Source organism: Solanum verrucosum, unplaced genomic scaffold, assembly GCF_900185275.1.
Source record: "Solanum verrucosum unplaced genomic scaffold, falcon-dt-bn FXZP01000261.1, whole genome shotgun sequence".
NCBI classification, from domain to species: domain Eukaryota; kingdom Viridiplantae; phylum Streptophyta; class Magnoliopsida; order Solanales; family Solanaceae; genus Solanum; species Solanum verrucosum.
Window position 1 is genome coordinate 8,751,871 of NW_026019969.1, and position 19,365 is coordinate 8,771,235.

Consider the following 19,365-nt stretch of genomic DNA (forward strand, 5'->3'; position numbering starts at 1 on the left):
CACTTTGAGTATTTCTTGAACTGAGGGAAAAAGCTGATTGAATGTTTCTACTAATAAAAAAGGAAATGATTGAACGTTTCTAGTAGTCTAGATCCTAATGGAAGCTAGTTTTTTGTTTCTTCAGAATACAACATAGCATCTTACCCTTAGTTGATTTGAAGCTGTTACATGTATTCATTTATACTTGAGAAACATGTTAACAGTGTGGAACTACCCAGTGGCAAAAACTCTACCAAAAAGCTTTCTTGGTTAACCTTCAATTCAATGTGTTTTGACATTTTTCTCTGTTTTTCAGGAAGAATGTGATGAGTTCAGAAAGAAAGTCAAAGCTGGGATTTTCAAAAAGCTTACAGTTGTAAGTTTTTTGGCTTGCATTTTGACATAACTATTACGTTGAAACATAGTCTCGGTATTATTATATGACTGAAAACTTTAATATGATTAACTATTGTTTCCAGTATAAAGTACTCCCAAATAAATGACTTGTCCAAAAAGTGATCACTCTGTCGGGACTGCTCAGTGCAAGTTCTGGTTGCCTCTAGAACAACCCAGTTTTCTCTTTCATCATAAAGCATTTCTCAAGTCTCAGCTCTTCAGGCAACATGCTGCTTGCAACATACCACATGCTCTCTTGCCTTGTTCTAGGAGTCATCCTTTCCCTAAGAGTGACTTGGTCATTTTCATGTATCCTTCATGTCCTGTCATGTGGTCCTTCTGGTGGGAAGCAACTAGTAGACCTGGGTAGATCTCGGCTGGGTTAGTGGGACCCAATTCTTAACCAGTTATGAAAAGGACTCTGATCAAGGGAGAATACTGGAGTGGCAAGTGAATTCTCAATCTTCTTCTTCTAATCCTGGTCCCTTATCGTGGAGGTTGTTGATGGAAAAATGAGTCGCTGTAATGTGAATAGGTCCTCCAGTCCTGGTCTGTAGCCCTAAACATTCCGTGTACTTGATAGTGTCTCAGTTTTGGTTTCACCAAATAACAGTGCCTGCTAGCTGGCCTTAATCATCGTGTTCCATTTCAAATAAAAAGCGTGACTCACTGAAACCAATCGTCTTTTTTCTTTTTTAGCAAACTCTACAGCACCAGCTCAAAAAAACTGTTTTCCCGTCATCTGCATGTTACATGAATATTCTTTTCATCCAAAAGGTTAAGACAACTTTAGAATTGCATTTTTGGGAAGGCCGCAAGATAGAGTATATCTGGACATTGAACAGGTTCATCTAGAACACTATCGCAGATCATCCAAACAACATGATTCAATAGTGGGTTATGTGGATCAGTGCACTTCTTGCCTAGTGGAGATAATGAGGGAATCCTTCAGTTTAACACAGTGCTTTTCTAGTTCCCTACTATACAGAGAGTCCTTTTGTATTTCATTTTTTCAAAAAAGTGCTTTTGAATTTGTACAACTTCATTTATAATCTTAAGCTACTTGAAAGGGTATATAGTTTGCATTTGGTTTTTTATCCTCCTCACTTGTGGGCATGGATATATTCCCCGAGTCATGGGGAGTTTTCAGTAATGGGTTGTGGTGAGACTCAAATCAACAAAATGTTTATTAAATGTTTGAGCTATTAGAGTGCTGATATTTTTATTTTTGTCTTATACATTTCTGAAAGGATATAAGCTCAATTCCTCAAGTTTTCCAGTTATAGATTCATTCTGTTTACTGTTTAGTATTACCATAAAACTTACTCTTCTATTTGCAGGTGGAGCTTGAACAGAAGGCTAAAATCCTTCATGAGGACATCACTAATCATGTATGGTTTCAATCTTACCAAGTTACTTTTAAATTTGGATAATTTATTTCCTTAGGAACTCCTTGTTAATTTGGATTGTTTGTATCTCTACGAGTTTATACCCCATTGGCATGAGAATGCAAAATATTATCATGCAACACGGATCAAATGTTGTAAAATGATTACAGCTTCCTTTTCAGTAACATGAAAATATTAGGGGCCTGTTCATTTTTATCTTGAATCAATATTTGTTGCGAAACATTTAAATATCTGATGACACCCTTCACTGTTAATGTCAGCGGATTGCTCGAGAGCTGGAACTTGCGCTGCAGAATATTCCTAGAGTGATTCCAGAGGAAGTAGAGCTTGAATCTCTTGATGGGGATGACAATCAAATGCACCTATGCTCAGATGAGGCAACCCTACAGAGAAAAATAATCTTGGAGTGAGAGGGATGGTAATAAGATGCATTAATGCGCGGATGAGACAACTCCTCCTGGAGTTGTCAAATGTGATCCGGAAAATGGAGCACCTTGCGCAGGTAGTTAGTAGATGTAATGATGCTATGTGCAACTCACCATCTTCTCCTTCCTTGTTTAAATTGGTGTTGTCAAGCCTTTGCTGGAAAACTTTAGTAGATCGTCTTTGACGGAGAGAAGATGCTTCTATCAGTTGCAGATCTTACCTTGGTATTTTGAATTTAGTTGCGACAAAGATTATTCAGTTTTAGCTTATTACAGCCAGTTAAAACTTTTTCCGGACCGCTTTAGTTGTTATGAAAAAAACCAGGTTTACTCATATCATGATTCATGAGAAGGATCAAGGGGTATATGGTTTATTCTTTTCAACTTATCTCCATTTTCCAGAAATCATCTTTTCTGAACTTGCATGTCTTCCCTCTGTGCACATGTCATTAGTCGGAAAATCATCTACATGATATAAATGAAATTTTCAATGTGATATCCGCACCTCAGCATTATGTATATTCTCAAAAAGGAAAAACATTGCTTCTGGAAGAGGAAAGCAAAAATGAGTTCTTGTTCCTCTTGTGATAATTCTAAAAGTGAGCTTACATCATCAAAAAATTCTTTGAAAGAATGCAATTCATCTCGATTTATCTACAAAAAAGCATCTTGATTCATCAGTTTACGTCTCATCTTTTTGTCGGATCAAATTGCCAAAATTATCCTAGCATACTAGTAGGGTTGTACCTGGCCGGATTGGTTCGAGTTTTTCAAATATCAAACCAAATCATTTGTGTCAGATTTTTAAATTTATAAATCAAACCAAATCAATAAAACTCGGATTTTTCAGCCTCGGATATTTTCGAGTTTTTCGGATTTTCGGATTTTGGTAAAGTATTCATACAAACATATAATTTACTTGTACTTCAAATATTTCTTTAGTCCTACCAAATATACAATTATCTAAGGTATTTCTTAAGAAAATAACACAAAATATGATATGATTAATGACACTAAAATATCCAACAAAAATAATAATAATAATGAAATCGCGTAAAACAAATATTGCAATTAACAAGTCATAATGAGAATGATCATAATTTAAAAGTACTAAATCATGCTAAAATAAGTTTAATAAGTATTAGTTACATGACTAAATATTAAAGGAAATAAAAATTAGATTATGTATTTTAATTGTCTAAACCAATGTAAAACTAAAGAACAAATATTCAATATTATTGTCATTCTTTAAGTAAAATCTGTCAGAAATAGTTAATCAAGGGACCAAAGTTACAAGTAAAATAAAACGTCACTTGCAAGGAAAAAGGAAATCCTTGGGCTTAAGAAATTCTCAATATACCAATATGTAAAAGTTTCAATATGTTAACATAATGTACAAGGCTATTTTTACAGTATTATAATAATGCTGCCATATTACACCTATTAATAATGATAGGCTTGCATAGAAAGAAAGAAAATTGTCCATATCTCTTCCTAATGTGGCATAATAAAGTACTGCTTTCCATTAACTTCTCCCTGAATTTATTCCAGGTGTCTAGATTTTGTAATCAAATTATGTACTCAGACATCAAAACAGGCCAGACATCTTTCTATTCATCATCATAAAAACTCTCATATCAGCCAACTGCATTTTTTAGTACAGCATTATTGCAGGTGCTCAACTTCCAAGGATAAACTTCAGTACGAGAAAATCATCCTTTGGAACGCCACTTCTCCTATCCAACAAAAAATTTAATCTCTTACGTTAGCACGAATTTTTACAACTTCAAAAGTAGGAAAAATTCACCCATTTTCCAAAATCAATATATTAATCAACTATGATGATCATACGGCTTTATTTATGTGGTATACAGATGATTCATTATGTTTTATCTAACACTGCACCTATATTCAAACTTGTGACCAAGCTCATTAAGCAATGTTACCCATCCAGAAACATATAGTTCGTGTGAAGAATATAACAATAACGAGACAAAGGATTTCACTTGCAGGAAGAAGTTCAAACGAGACTTGCTTAGCCAGCCCCTGACCTCTGTAGGCCATTAAATCAAACCCTGTATCATGGCCCATAAAAAAGATTAATACAGTGTTAACCGGGAAAAAAAAGAATCAGTAATTACAACACAAATCTTTTGTTGCTTAACCAGTAGGATAAATACTTGTATGAGTATACATGATTCAGTTCGAGTCAAAAAAAATTCTTTAAAAGAAGAAAAAACAAAGCATGATGGTGATCATTCAATTTCAACGCCACAATACTAGTTTTTTTCCACCATCAAAATACAACTAACTAAACTTACAACAAGCAAAGCACCAATGGAACTTGACGAACAAAGCTGACAAGTTTCTTCTTCTTTTTGGTGCAATGCGGTGCTCGCCTAGGGTTTTCTTCTTCGTTTTTTCTACTCTGTTTTCCTCTGCGCTTTGATTTCTTGGATTACAAGTTCATAAAACTGTTATATTAAGGAAACGGGTTAATGGTTATGTTTGTCGGGTCATTTGTCAAATTTGATTAGATCTAATGCAACCATCCAATATGATTGTATATAAATTAGAAAAAAAAAATGGTTAATCTAATTGAATTTATCTTACTTTTTCTATTAAAAAATTATATTTTAAGTAAACGTGTATGTGTAGTTCGTTCAAGTAATCTACTAATATAAAAAAAAAAAAATCTATTAAAGTTTGGACAAATTAAAAGAAATTACCTATAGTATTTTTATTTTTATTTTTATTTGTCAAACCTAAAATTTTATAAATTCTCAACCTACTCAATTATAGATATTAAATTGTTTCCATATGCGAACAATAGCATTTATTTTTTTTAAACACCTAACTATATGAGGTACTTCTTAGTTTCCATATGCTAGCAGTAGCATTTATTAAAGGAAAAGACTTAAATATGTCATCAAAACTTTTTTAAAAAGCTTATTAATTATGTTATTTGTTAAAAATTTAGTACATCAATGTCATTGCTGTCAAGGGCTTGAAATTTCTTCAAAACTTTAAAATTTCAACATTTTTTAATGGTAGAAATTTTAAACATAAACTCAAAAAAATACTAGGGAACAAAGATCTAATGTCAAATACAACTACAAAAACACGACTCAAAGCATGATTTTCAATTTTCTGGAATTTTTTTAATACCAGTGAATTTTTTAAACTCTACAAATGATTTTTAGAATTTTGAATTTTAAAAAAAAGAAATTAATGATGTAGCCGAAATTTGAGATGATTTCGTAAAAATTTGAAAAAATATTGAAAATTTGGGAGTTGTTTATGTCTCTATGTGTTCTTCATGTTCATAAGGAAGAAGGAGCAAAAAGAGTACATTTGATCCAAAAACTCCAATTGAAAAAGTGTTAAACGTTGTTTGGGGTATAAAAAATGATTTGCAAAATCAGAGTTAAAAAAATGGCATGGATGAGTCTTTTCTTTAACGACAATGGCATAGATGAGCTAAATTTTTAACGGATGACATAAATGAGCCTTTTTTGAAAGTTTGATGACATATTTGAGCATTTTTCCTTTATTGAATGAAAATGATCAAACACCCAACTATCTGAAGTACGTATATATAATTTTGTTTTGATAAAAATATTTCTTTGGTTAAGTAGATTTTGAAATTCTAACTAAATAAGTTGCAAATATTATTAAAAAAAAAATTTCTTTAATACATTTATTTGAAAGTAGTCTTATTAGGAGGGATAAAATTAGATTTGAAAATATTGCAGTTAAAATGAGAGTAACATCAATTGAGAACAAGATGTAGAAAGCGAGACTAAAATAATCGGACATGTGAATAAGAGTTAAGTGAATGTCTAATGTAGAGATGTGAGAGGAGTCATGAATGATCTCAGAAAATGCACGTCGAAAAAATATTAGAGAGAAATGATTAGACAAAACATATTACAGTTTCAATTTAGTGATGACATAATCTTATATAGGAGACTATGGAAGACACAAATTAGGAGCTGGTATAAGTAGTCGTGTGTTGTCTCACCTATCCTTACATGCTAGTAGTAGTAGCAGTACTATTGTAGTTTATTGTTCTTTAGTTTCTACTAGTAATATTTATTGTTTTTTTGTACTTCAATCATAGTATTATTTTGTTATAGATATTATTCCTTTTTTGGGGAATCTTTTATCGTGCTATCTTTTCTATTTTGTTTTGTTTTTTTCATTTATAAAAATAATGACTTACTAGTTCCCATTTCCAAAAATATTTTGTCATCTCCATAAGATACACGTTCACACCATATCTTTGATTCTTTTCCCAAGAGTTAATCAAATTATAGTTTCGTTATACTATGTAAATGTTAATACTTTCCAATATTTTCGAAGACCAAATAATTTTATTTTTTAAAATCCTAATTAGTAAATAAAAATATATTCTCACCTCAATTTACAACATAATACTTGTATATCGTATATATTTTTCTTTTCATATCAATAGCATTAATATTATTTTAATAATTTTTGTCCCTCCATTTTTATTACTATATGTTATTTTTGATGTTTTGATTATCACATTATTTTACTATTATCACCATTCCTTTTTAAAAATAAATTAATAATCCACACAATAATGTTTTCCCTATACTTATTTGATATGCCTTTTTACTTATGTAGTTTCCTTTTCAAACTATTTTGATATGCGTTGTCTACTTGAGCTGAAGGTCTTTTTGAGTCAATCGTTCTATCTCCACGAGATAACACTTAGATATACGTACACTCTTCACTATGGATATTTATGATTTAAATAAAATTCGATCCAAATCAAAATCGAACCAAATCAATTAAAATATATTGATTTCAATTTTAATTTGATTGAAATAGTTATAATATTAACTTGTATATGCCTTTATCAAAATTTATTTATAATTTAAAGGGGTAATGAAATCAACTTGGGGGCATAATTCAGTTATTGACTCTTTCGATTTTGATTTTATTTTTTCTACTTCGGTGAACTCAACTTGAAAAAAAAAAAGGTACATTATGGTGGACAATTATTACTTGGAGAACTCATTTATTTTTTTATTCTCCCACTCTATCTTTAATTTATGATTAATAACTGAATCATAATTGTTAATAACCAAATCAATAAATGAATATTACATTTGGTTCAGTTTCAATAATTTAAAACTCGATTAACTAATTTAATTTCGATTTTAACCAATAATCGATCCAAATCAACTCATGATCAACACTATTCTATACTCTCTTAACTCATAAAATTACATTAAATATATTATTATTATTGATTTCTTCCAAATTATTGTTATAATTTACAATATATCACTTAACTGTAATGCAAATTAATATAGTCCCCCCTAGAGACACCAAACTTTATCCTCATTAATCAATGTTAGTATTGCTTAACAAAGTAAATTAGATTTTAAGTTATATATATTATTATATTTAAATGTACTTTAGCCTGCAAAAGCATATTAGTGGAGTATATGTTTATCAGGTAGTCAACAAGTATCTATCGGTTCATTTTTACCTGTAACTTATTTTCAGAATAGATTTTTAGTTTTACTTGTTATTTTTGACATATCAAAAAATATCTTTCTCTTTTTTTTCTTCATATTTTACACTTAACATTGAATACTATTCTTCAAATTATTTTTCAAGACCTAATACTAAAACATCAATTAATATGAATAATGTGGTAAAATATCAATATCAATAATTGTTTTCTAAATAGGTATGTCAAGTCAAATAGTGACAAATAAAAATGAACGGAGGAAGTACTTATCAATCATATAAAATTAGTATGTAATATTTTTCCCCACTCAATATTCAATACTCTTTCTATCCCTTTGTACTTGTCAAATTTTGACTTGACACACCTATTAAAATAATAGTACTTAATTGATATAACGAGTTTACCATTTTATCCTCATTAATTAATAGAGTCTTAAACATATTAACCACTACATTTTTCAAAGACATTAATTCAATGTTAATAAATTGAGGGTATAATAAGTTATTTTTTTTTACATGTCCTTCCTTGATTTGTGGGAAATCAAATTAGAAAATATTTAACAAGTAAATATAAATGGAGGAAGTATCCACATCAAAGTCCGATTTAAAACCTCTAATTAAGGATGAATAATTCATCCACTGCACCACCTTCTCTGACGCGGTAATATATTTACATATAAATCTAAAAATTCAAGGAAATATAGTTCTCTAAAATTTGTTTGGCAGCACCTTAACGGCCATACTAGAGGAGGACGATATTTGAGTAGGTCCCACTTGATATGAAAGTATTCCTAATGTTTCAGCCACGTGTCAGTATGTTACAGTAGTGGGCCCCACAGTAAATTCCTGCAAAATTTCTCTATACTTTCCTTCTTCCTCACGAGACGTTTATGTCCTTTCTTCCTCCATCTCTCTCAACAAATTCTCCTAATTTTTTGTATTAAATATCTCAATTTTGAATTTCCCAAATAAAAAAGAATCTAAATTTCAAAACTTTTATTGTTTAATTTTCTTAAGAGTTAAGAAAAAGAATTAGGTATATTCCAAGATTAATTTTTTTTAGAATATATCTGAAATTTATCTACTTTTTCATGATTCACAATCTGTCAGATCCGAAAATCACTCGATTTGTAGGTTTGGACTAACCCATTTTGATTTTTTCTTTCTTTCTGTTATTTTTTGTTGTATAATTTTGCTTTTCTTGTTGTATTTAGTTATTTACTGTGTGATTTGAATTGAAATCATTTGTTTTTTAGCAAGAAAATAACTGCAGGAAGTTCGGGAAAGCAATCCTGGAATTGGAGTTTATTGTGTCAAAATTCATTTTTAGTACATAATTTCACTTACATTCTTGATTTTCTTACAATGTGGGTTGGTGTTTGGTGAGGGTCCATATATTCTGGGATCTGGGGTTGTTGGGATTCTTGTTTTACGTTGTTTGTGCGAATTTTCCTGACCCCATTTGGATCCTAAAGATTACTAGTCTTTCTTTGAGGTACCAATCCATTTTTATTTAATCAAGAAGCTTGTAGAATATATTGTTTTCTTGATTGGGATTTGAGGTTGGGGGTTAATTTTTGGAGTCTTTGGTGATTTGTGAGAAATGCTGGTCCAATTCAGCTAAATGCCGGAGAAACTGCGTGAAAATGGATTGAATTTTGTGTTAAGATTTGGATATTGTGGGGAGTGCATTGATTCTTATTTAGAAAGAGGGAGCTTTAAATTTGGATATCATGGGATGTGTTTGCTCAAAGGGGGTTTCTGTTAAAAAGAATGGCAGGAAACGAAATAAGGAGAAAGAAAAAAATAAATCTTCATCCAAAAGACTAATTGCATCTGACAAGGATGAGGATGTTTTGGTGGATGTTGATATTGGTGGCAATGATGCGACTACGAGGCTTATATCAACAGAGCCAATTGAGAAAAGTGCAGGTTCCACCCCACCTGCTTGGGATGAGGGAGAGAAGAAGCCTATGGTTTTTGAGAAACCTGAAGTGCCAAAGGTGCAAAGTTTGGCAGCAACAAATGCCACCGAGGTTGGAGAACAACCTCAGATAAATAGAATATTCTGTGTTCGGAATGGAGTTGATGGTGCACAAGTTGTTGCTGGATGGCCATCATGGCTGACAAACGTGGCAGGTGAAGCTATCAAAGGATGGGTTCCTCGGAAGGGAGATTCATTTGAGAAGTTAGATCAGGTGAATCTGAAGCTACTATGTGCACTTGTTGCTAAATTATGGTATAAAGTTAATGAAATTGCAATTTTTTTACACAATTGCAGTTACCATGTAAGAGCAGTTTCATTCTGCTTCCAAATAAGAATTAGTGATATTCATTAATGCACCTGCTTTTGTTTCCTGTATTTTTTTTCCCATTCCAATTGATGGTTATTTATAAACAATACAGATTGGCCAAGGTACATACAGCTGTGTATTCCGAGCCAAAGACCTGGAAACTGGAAAGATTGTTGCAATGAAGCAAGTACGATTTATCAACATGGATCCAGAGAGTGTTCGTTTTATGGCTAGGGAAATTATAATACTTCGCAGACTAGATCATCCAAATGTTATGAAACTTGAAGGTCTTGTGACCTCTCGCGTCTCAGGCAGTCTGTTTCTTGTCTTTGAATACATGGAACATGACCTTACAGGTCTTGCAGCATCACCAGCTGTCAAATTTACTGAATCTCAGGTGTGTTCTTCTGTTTGCAGTCCGTGTCACTTAGATATCTTATCTAAAGGAGACAGTGGTTGATGTTTATATATATATTATATAATAAACATTACTTGCAATAAGATATAATTACTTGAAATTTCAACAATGGAATGAAATAGAGATGTGCTAACTTAAGGATATTAGACCTGATCTCACTGATGCAAATTGCGAAATAATCTTTTGTGCTAGAGTTCTACCTCAGTTAAAACCGTCTCCAACTCCATTGTCTGTTTTTGTTAAAGGGAGTATGGTTGGGCTTTCTGTTGAGTGTGTTGTAATGATCAATGCTTCAAATTTGGAGAGAGACAGCTAGATATTTGTTTCTCAAAGGATCAATTATGCACGGCATTCATCCTGATTCTAAAGATGCTAAGTTAAGACCCGATGGAATGATGAAAAATCTTCACTTTCTTTCTTGTCACTTTTTCATTTTTCCATGTCTACAACAACAACATACCCAGTGTAATCCCACAAGTGGGGTCTTGGGAGGGTGGTGTGTACAGACCTTAAACTGTTTTAAAAGAAATAAATTTAGGGAAGAAAAAGGGGAAACACATCTTTTCTTCTAAAGTTGAAAATATGCATGATTCAAGTAGGTGGATATGTGCCTGATTTATATTTTAAGCTCTTGTATAAAGATTCCATCCTTTAAGCACAGGTGAGAAGCTATTTAAGTTGTGTAAAATGATGAATCTTGGTATTAGTGGAGGGCAATATTTTTTTTTTGTAGTGGTAACATTCTGTATATTAACGGGTATCCTATACAAAAACTGTATAGGTCTGGGAGTTAGACAGTTACAAAATAGAGGCTTGTCATCCTATGATACTTCTTACATGTTGTCTAGAACATCAAAAATATCTTCTGTTTGTACTACATTCCTGTTTACACCAAAATTTTAAAGAGCTAGGCAATTCATCTTCAGCTTCTGAATGCTGTACTGCTTGCCGTCAAAGCACCTCTAATTTCTCTCTTTCCATATAGTCCACCAATTACATGTCGGGACAATCCTCCATCTCTCCTTCTGACTGGACAAATACCCTTCGCTCCCCCAACCGTCAAGAAACCCTTGGTGTTTCCTGGCATCACCCACCTTAGTTTTCTCAGGTTAGTGAAATTCTCTAGATTTGTTGTGTCCATTTGCAGTGTAAAAAGAGTGGTTGGTTGTCTCTGCCTGTTCCCCACACAAGTAACATCTAGAACATAAGTGAAATTCCTTGCCTCTCAACTTCTCCTGTGTCAATACTGCTTCATTATCCACCTGCCAAGAGAAGGTAGGCTACTTTCAGTGGAGGCAATTTTAGATGGCTTTAATTTTGGTCTATAGACTAAAGGCAGAAAGGCCTGAGAGAAGTGGCTTAATGTTGCTCTTTCCTCTTTCGTCATATGAGGAATAAATAGGAAAAGGGCTGGGGAGAAGAATCTTGGAGAAGAGCATGTTGCTCACCAAAATTGTCATAGTTTGTCTGATCTTTCTTGTTTATATTTTTACTGTTATGTATGATGGTTGCATTTCTAAAAAATATGTGTAATCTTGCAGATTAAATGTTACATTCAACAGCTTCTTCGTGGACTTGAATACTGCCATAGTCGTGGTGTCCTTCACCGTGACATCAAGGGTTCAAATCTTCTGATCGACAACAGTGGTAACCTCAAGATTGGCGATTTTGGGCTGGCAACTCTTTACCAAACCAATCAAAGGCAGCCTCTAACAAGTCGTGTAGTTACTTTGTGGTATCGTCCTCCCGAGCTTTTGCTTGGTGCTACAGACTATGGAGTGGCTGTAGATTTATGGAGTTCTGGTTGCATTGTAGCTGAATTGTTTGCAGGAAAACCTATAATGCCAGGAAGAACTGAGGTATGGTTGAAGTCACTGTTTTTGTTTCGTGTATTTGGTTATAAATAAGAATATACTGATATATCTTCTCTTGCTAATAAACCTATGCACATTTTAGGACGAGGAAAGTTCATACTGAACCTTCAATCTACCACATCTCTTTGTAAAAGTGATACATTTGAAGAACATCAACCTAGTATATTCTACCCACGTCGGGAATATGTTTTCCATGTGTGTCCTTGGTTGTTAAGTTTCTCAAGGAGTTAAAGTGGTCTGCAATGTCGCATAATCGAGTGGTAAATATGGGTTAAAAGGTTGCCACATGTTACCATATCATTGATGAACAATAAAGAATTTTCTTAGTTTTTGCTCTTTAGTTCCAGCCACTTGAGTGTATCATACAATTGTTAGTCTAGCAGCAACTTCTTTTAGACGAATGTTGTTTTCGCCTTTGAGCACCTGGGAACTTAGGGTACTCTCCCTAGTCCTTTCCTTTCAAAACAGTATGAATCATATTATGCTTGCAAGGTACTCATACAAAATGCACTAGTCAAATTCTATCAAAGAAAGAAATGCATTAGTCACTTCTGCATTCTGCCAACTTTGTTGTACACCATTCCATATTTAACCAAACAAAATGTGCATTTCTCTCTATTATAGCTTATCATTTCTCTTGGTGCATGTATTATCATTGTACGCATATCTGATGTGCATTTAAAAATGTGTTCCAGAAAAGGGGTTTGGGTGGGCTTGGGATTGGACAGGTTTCCTGACCAGCATCCCTTGTCGGTCAGGAAATGACCATTCAATAATGACTCATTGGATAAGCTGTTATGCAGGTGGAACAGCTACATAAGATCTTTAAACTTTGTGGTTCACCATCCGAAGAATACTGGAAGAAATCAAAATTGCCACATGCGACGATCTTTAAACCTCAACAGCCATATAAACGCTGCCTTGCCAACATATTCAAGGACTTCCCTCCATCAGCTTTAGTACTTTTGGATTCTCTCCTGGCTTTTGAACCTGAGTATCGGGGTTCTGCTACTTTGGCACTTCAAAATGAGGTAAGCCTTAGTTTATAGATTGTGAATAGCTTGTTTTATCTTCTCAGAGAGCTTTTTAGTTCCTCAAATCAGGAAGTCAATTTATTCAGACGTCTTTTTCCATATCAGCAATCTTTTCCCTTTCTGGGAACTCAAGATCTTGTCTTCATTGTATTTGGATCACTTCTATGCATATGCTAGTAAAATGTTGTATGATGCAGTTCTGGATACGAATCATGTGGTTATAGATATCTGAAAATTAAGCACAGTGAAGAAGTTTCTAGTGGTTGGTGGTTTGATTTGCTTCTTATGGTGTTTCACCCTCTTTATTTCTTTATACTGTTTATATATTTTAATGTTTGGGTTCTCTGTTCCAGTTCTTCACAACAAAGCCTCTTCCTTGTGATCCATCATCTTTACCTAAGTACCCTCCAAGCAAGGAATTTGACGCTAAGATGAGAGATGAGGAAGCAAGAAGGTACTCATTACTGATTTCTCTTCTTTTAATACAAATAAATTGATTGACATACAATTTCTTTTAATTACTTGTGCTTTATTTATCGGATCTTGTCCTTAAGGATGTTTTGTTACATTTTTGTTGATTCTTCTCTACCATTTATTTAAATCTAGTATGCTGGAATTTTTCCCATTAATCAATAAAGATATTACTTCCTCTAGAGAAAAAGTAGGCTGTCTTGTTGTATATTTAGTATATTGAGGATTTGGTGTCTCTTAGATATTACTCCCTCCGTCCCATTTTATGTGGCACCTTTTCCTTTTTAGTCCATCCCAAAAAGAATGTCACCTTACTATAATTAGAAACAATTTAACTTAAAATACCTCGTTTATCCTTAATGAAATGATTTTCAACCACACAAATATCTAAGAATTTGTTCTAGACCACAAGTTCCAAAAGTCTTCATTTTTTTCTTAAACACCATGCCAAGTCAAATGGTGCCACATAAAATGGGATGGAGGGAGTATGAGAAAAGGTCTGATAACTTTTTCTTCGCCCAAGCAAAGGCATCCAGCTTGCATTTTGCAGTCATGGTCCTGCAGGTGTTCATCATTCCAGCCTAGTTTTCAACCTCATTAACCAAATCAAAGAGCCTTATATTTCAGTTGACTCAACAGCTTTTAACGTGTTGTTGTTAACCAATACTGTGTTCTGACTTGTCTAATAGTCTCGGTTCAAGAAATTCTCTTGAACTGAAGACCTTCTTTTGTTCTCATTGAACTGGAGATTGTTTGCTTTCATTTTCACTTTATTGAGCAATATTCTGTTTCTAGGCAAAGAGGTGAAGGTACAAAAGGATCTGGCATTGAATCTTGTAGAAAGGCTGCAAAACAGTCAAAAGCAGTACCAGCACCTGACGCTAATGCTGAGTTACCAGCATCCATACAGGTTTTTTCCTTAGACACCAATAACATATTTTAGCTTTTCTTTATCTACATTATGTTCACCTTTAAGCTGAGTGTAAGATTCACATATAATCTGGATTTCTATGGCATGTAGAAGAGGAAACAGCAGTTAAATCCCACAAGCGTTAGTGAGAAGTACAATCATGAAGAAGATGGCGGCCCTGTTTTCCCTTTTGATCCCAGCAGAGGATCTTTAAATAATGGCCATTTATCACAAGTCAGTGATTCTGGAAATTCCATAAACACAAATACCAGTGGACTTGGTCCTCTTATGAGTTCTCAACAAGCATTTGATTCTTCAATATTTGGAGAATTAAGTGCTCAAAAGTCCTTCAGACCTCATGGTGCAGCTGCACATTTGTCCAGGTTCTCCAATTCAGTTGCAGCTCATGGTAGTTCAAGATATGATATGAGCAGGGAGGTCAGTACCCACTCACAGTGGCCTGAAGAGCATACGACTGGGACGTATAATCAGCTTAATGATTCTGACTCATCCTACTCTCTTTTGGGGAAAGACTCTTCCAATAAGAAGGACAAACATACAACAGGAAAGGAGTCTGCAGTGGTAAGGAACTTCCAATTTGCTTTACGTCTTGGCTATTTTGGCCCACTTTTAGTAGTGTATTATGGTTGAAATCCTACACCACACCAAAAAATAAAAATGAAGAAAAAAACACAATGAAAGAGAAATATGCTCACAGAAAGGATCTTCCATTTTCTGCTTTGGCTGAAGAAAAAGAAGGAGAGAGAGGCATATCACGAGTACTATCCAGTAGAGTGCCTAATAAATTTATTTTTTGTTTTGCTGTAGGGTTATATTCCAAAGAAGAATCGAATCCACTACTCTGGACCTTTGATGCCACCTGGTGGAAACATCGACGAAATGCTGAAAGAGCATGAGAAACAAATTCAGCAGGCTGTCCGTAAAGCTCGTATTGACAGAAATAAGATAAGAAAAAACCTCACTGACAATGGGCAAACAGAATCGCTCTTACACTATACGACCAATGGCCGGTGACTTGTAGAGGAGCAAGAAGATGCAACCTTTTGATGTATTACAGAACTCTAGCCAATGGTAGAGTTTCATGGATCAAGGAAGCAACAATAAATCCTAACCTACGAAAATCGCAGCAGCAAGAGAAAAGCTTTACTCACATGGAACTCTCAAGTCTTTTTTGCCTATACTGAAAGTAGTACTTAGCAGAATGCACAGTCTACAGTTCCAGAATCATATCCTAACCTCCTCTTGTAATGGCCCTTGGAATGAAAAGAGAGTTATTCTTTTGGTGGTGTATGTGTTGGGAAGTATTGTTGTACAGTTATACCTTGGTCAGTTCTTCATGTAAAGGATAAACATTTTTTTTTCTTTCAAATTTGTAGGAATTTTGAATATTACACAGATACATCAATATGATGGTAGGATCTAACATTTAGTATCAAATTATCTAGTTTATATATTCTTCTCGTTTTTCATCATGGATATTGGACATAAACGTTGGTGGTAGTCACCATGTCTATGAAACTTTTGCTTCTTTTTTCATTAGAAGTGTAACACTTACAATCAATCAATGAACCTTTAACGCCAAACTAGTAGGGATCGGTTATATGAATCTTGTACATTTACCCACTCTATTCGAGTTCATTTCATTCAAATACAAAAATCATATATTAAAGCTACACTAAATAAAATTCAATTGAATTATTTGTTGGTGAAAGGATTCCATAAAGCTCTTTGTGCTTCTTTCTTGCCCCATAGCAAATTGACATTCCTCTTAATATCAACAAACTCCATCACAATCAAGTAGATCTCTCTCTACCAAACCTCTTCATATCTACCAGCAACTACATTGCTTCATCCAAATTTTTCTTATCTTACATCAAAATCTTCAATATATATATCTCTTTGCCTCCTAGCTTTTAAACAAAACTTGTAATAACTCCCAAGTCAAGCATGAGGCCTAAAACACATGGTTCACTTAGCCTAAAGCTTCTTCTCATATGTGTTTTCATAGCTTTCTTACTTCTCTTTGTGTTGAGATCAACATTAACATCATCCAGTCTAAGTACATCATCATCATCAAAAAGTACTTGTTCATCACCAAAATGTAATAAAATTCCATCATCAGTAGCAAAATCACTCATTCACTACACAACCTCAGCCATCACACCACAACAAACACAAAAAGAGATATTAGTAACATCCAAGATTCTAGACAAGAAATCACCTTGCAACTTCCTTGTATTTGGTCTTGGACATGATAGCCTAATGTGGCACACACTAAACTATGGAGGACGAACGATCTTCCTCGAAGAAGATGAGGCATGGATACAACAAATCAAGAAGAGATTTCCCATGTTGGAATCCTACCATGTTACATATGACAGTAAAGTGAATCAAGCAAATGTTTTAATAGAAGCAGGGAAAGGAACAGAGTGTACAACTATAGCTGATCCTAGATATTCAATGTGTCAACTTGCCTTAAAGGGTATGCCTAGTGAAATTTATGATATTAAATGGGATATAATTATGGTGGATGCACCAACAGGATACTATGAGGATGCACCAGGAAGAATGACAGCAATTTATACAGCAGGAATGATGGCAAGGAACAGAGAAGATGGAGAGACACATTTGTTTGTGCATGATGTGAATAGGGATATTGAGGACAAATTTTCTAGGGAATTTTTGTGTGAGGGATATATGAAGAAACAAGTTGGGAGGTTAAGGCATTTTACAATTCCTAGTCATAAGAGCAACTTGAATATGCCATTTTGCCCCTAATTATTTTTTTGTCCTCTATATTACTCGGACTCTTGAAAAATTTCACTGGATTCATGTCAAACAGTTGTGAGAGTCTTGAGTAACATATTTTTATTTTTATTTTTAGTTTATCTCTCTTTATTTGTTCATTTTTTGAGGGGTGGATGATTGGAAGATCCTGCTGATGGATCACTGAGGTTATTGTTTTTGAGTGAGGAGAGTATCAATAATACCAATAAATTGGGAATATTATGATATTTTAGGTATAATAGAGGCAAATGAAGTTGAGACTACTTTTTTCATGTAATATGTTTGGTACATAGAAGTTAATTTTTATGAAATTTTTTTTTTTGTAAAAATGCTTAATCTATATTTGTTTTGTTAAGAGATTCTTTAAAATAATAATAATAATAATATAGTTTTTATAGTGTTTTCGTGAGAATTTCAAGTATTAGAGATTGATAATAATATGTCACAATGGAAGCAATTGATATGACATTCAAAGTTAAGATATTTATTAGAGAAAATGGCATCCCTCCGTGTTAAGTGATTTCTCCCTTTTGATTGGGTAACCATCCAACATAAAATAATTTCCTTATTATAAGTTTTTCTCAAAAATAACTTTTTGTTATATCAAACACACCTTAATTATTTATCATTTAAGAGATTTTTTTTTTGTCAATCATGCATGATGATTTTTCTCTATGTTTTGAAAACTAGGGAAAAGAAGAATGGGATGTATTTCAATATTTGTTTGGATTGAAATAGTGGAAATGAAGAAGAAAAGATTGTTTATTTCATTTTAGATAAATTACTAATACATATTAAGGATTTTTTTTAAAAAAAAACTAATTACAAAATTTGGATAAAAAAATTTCTAAATTTTATTATATTCGTAATCAAAATAATAGTTTTATATTTAAAACCCATGCGGAATTTAAATCACATCGCTAACTCTTTGAATATTCTTTAACTTGTGTATGTAAAAATTAACCTCTGAACTTTAGTTTAGTAGTAAGAGCATAATGTACGATCTATTAGTTAGTCATATCAATTTATACACATCTCAATTAATTTTATGAGATATTTGATATCTCCCATCAATAATAGATACTAAATAATTTTGTATATAAAAAATTAGACAAATAAAAAGAACGCAAATTACCTGACACATTTTTATTTATTTTTTTATAAAACAAGTAGTTGTGAATTAGGAAAGGGATAGAATTTGATTATTCTAAATGATTGGAGGAAGAATATTCATTGTTGGACAGAGTTTGGGCAAGGAATGATTTTTCCTAATGAAGCTTAGAGTACAAGACAAATTTCCCTTTCAAGTGACTACTTTAATAACTTACATAATGTTGACAAGATACCAAATTAAAATAATATATAGTTAACCTATCAAATCATTTATGGAAATAAATTAATTAATTAAATTGGTGCAACAAATTGGACGTGTAGTAGTCATGGCCAACCTATCCATTGCCAATTGAGTAAAAAAATATTTTCTCATCACATGGCAGACCAAACAAAGATATGTTGTTTAGGATTTGTTTTTTTTCTTCTTTTTTGTTTAGGGAAATTTAATTTGGAAAAACTTTAAGAAAATGTTTAGGATATTGTATAGAATATTCTGTTAGTTCTTCCAAAGAATCATTTGTATTTTTTGGAGAAGTATTTTAATTTTAATTTCGAAAAATAATGTTTCTTGAAACACATTTGTTATCATAATTTTCAAAAACTTTTCAACCTAAAGTTGATTGTCGATCATTTCCTTTGTAAAAGTTTGATTTAGTACCCATGCTATATTTTCATAGAATTACAGTAATTTCATATTGAAGTCATATGAGCAAATTTTTATAT

The 19,365-nt window shown here is 32.9% G+C and overlaps 3 protein-coding genes across 3 annotated transcripts in view; all 3 read left to right on the top strand.

Moving 5' to 3' along the window:
- LOC125814973 (zinc finger CCCH domain-containing protein 19-like) overlaps positions 1-2,662 on the top strand; it is a 61,248-nt gene extending 58,586 nt beyond the window's left edge. Inside the window, 3 exon segments of the mRNA XM_049494405.1 lie at positions 296-355; positions 1,716-1,766; positions 2,045-2,662. Coding sequence (XP_049350362.1) covers positions 296-355; positions 1,716-1,766; positions 2,045-2,194 — 261 coding nt within the window. The 3' untranslated portion in view covers positions 2,195-2,662.
- A 6,233-nt stretch (positions 2,663-8,895) lies between these two features.
- On the top strand, positions 8,896-16,179 carry LOC125816831 (probable serine/threonine-protein kinase At1g09600). Its single transcript, XM_049496465.1, has 8 exons — positions 8,896-9,918; positions 10,127-10,411; positions 11,974-12,291; positions 13,110-13,337; positions 13,694-13,794; positions 14,607-14,721; positions 14,833-15,303; positions 15,550-16,179. The coding sequence occupies exons 1-8, from the start codon at positions 9,454-9,456 to the stop codon at positions 15,754-15,756; spliced, it is 2,190 nt and encodes a 729-aa protein (XP_049352422.1). The 5' UTR covers positions 8,896-9,453; the 3' UTR covers positions 15,757-16,179.
- Positions 16,180-16,642: 463 nt separating this feature from the next.
- On the top strand, positions 16,643-17,527 carry LOC125816845 (glucuronoxylan 4-O-methyltransferase 1). The gene has a single exon (XM_049496487.1). It carries the CDS (start codon positions 16,690-16,692, stop codon positions 17,518-17,520), a length of 831 nt encoding a protein of 276 aa, XP_049352444.1. The 5' UTR covers positions 16,643-16,689; the 3' UTR covers positions 17,521-17,527.
- Positions 17,528-19,365: the final 1,838 nt, after the last annotated feature.

What these genes read in the sequence shown, in the direction of transcription:
- LOC125816831 (XM_049496465.1), top strand. Translation starts at nt 9,454, where the DNA reads ATGGGATGTGTTTGCTCAAAGGGGGTTTCTGTTAAAAAGAATGGCAGG. An exon ending in TCAAATTTACTGAATCTCAG is followed by an intron (nt 10,412 to 11,973) that starts GTGTGTTCTTCT and finishes GTAATCTTGCAG; the next exon opens with ATTAAATGTTACATTCAACA. An exon ending in AGAGATGAGGAAGCAAGAAG is followed by an intron (nt 13,795 to 14,606) that starts GTACTCATTACT and finishes TTCTGTTTCTAG; the next exon opens with GCAAAGAGGTGAAGGTACAA.
- LOC125816845 (XM_049496487.1), top strand. Translation starts at nt 16,690, where the DNA reads ATGAGGCCTAAAACACATGGTTCACTTAGCCTAAAGCTTCTTCTCATA.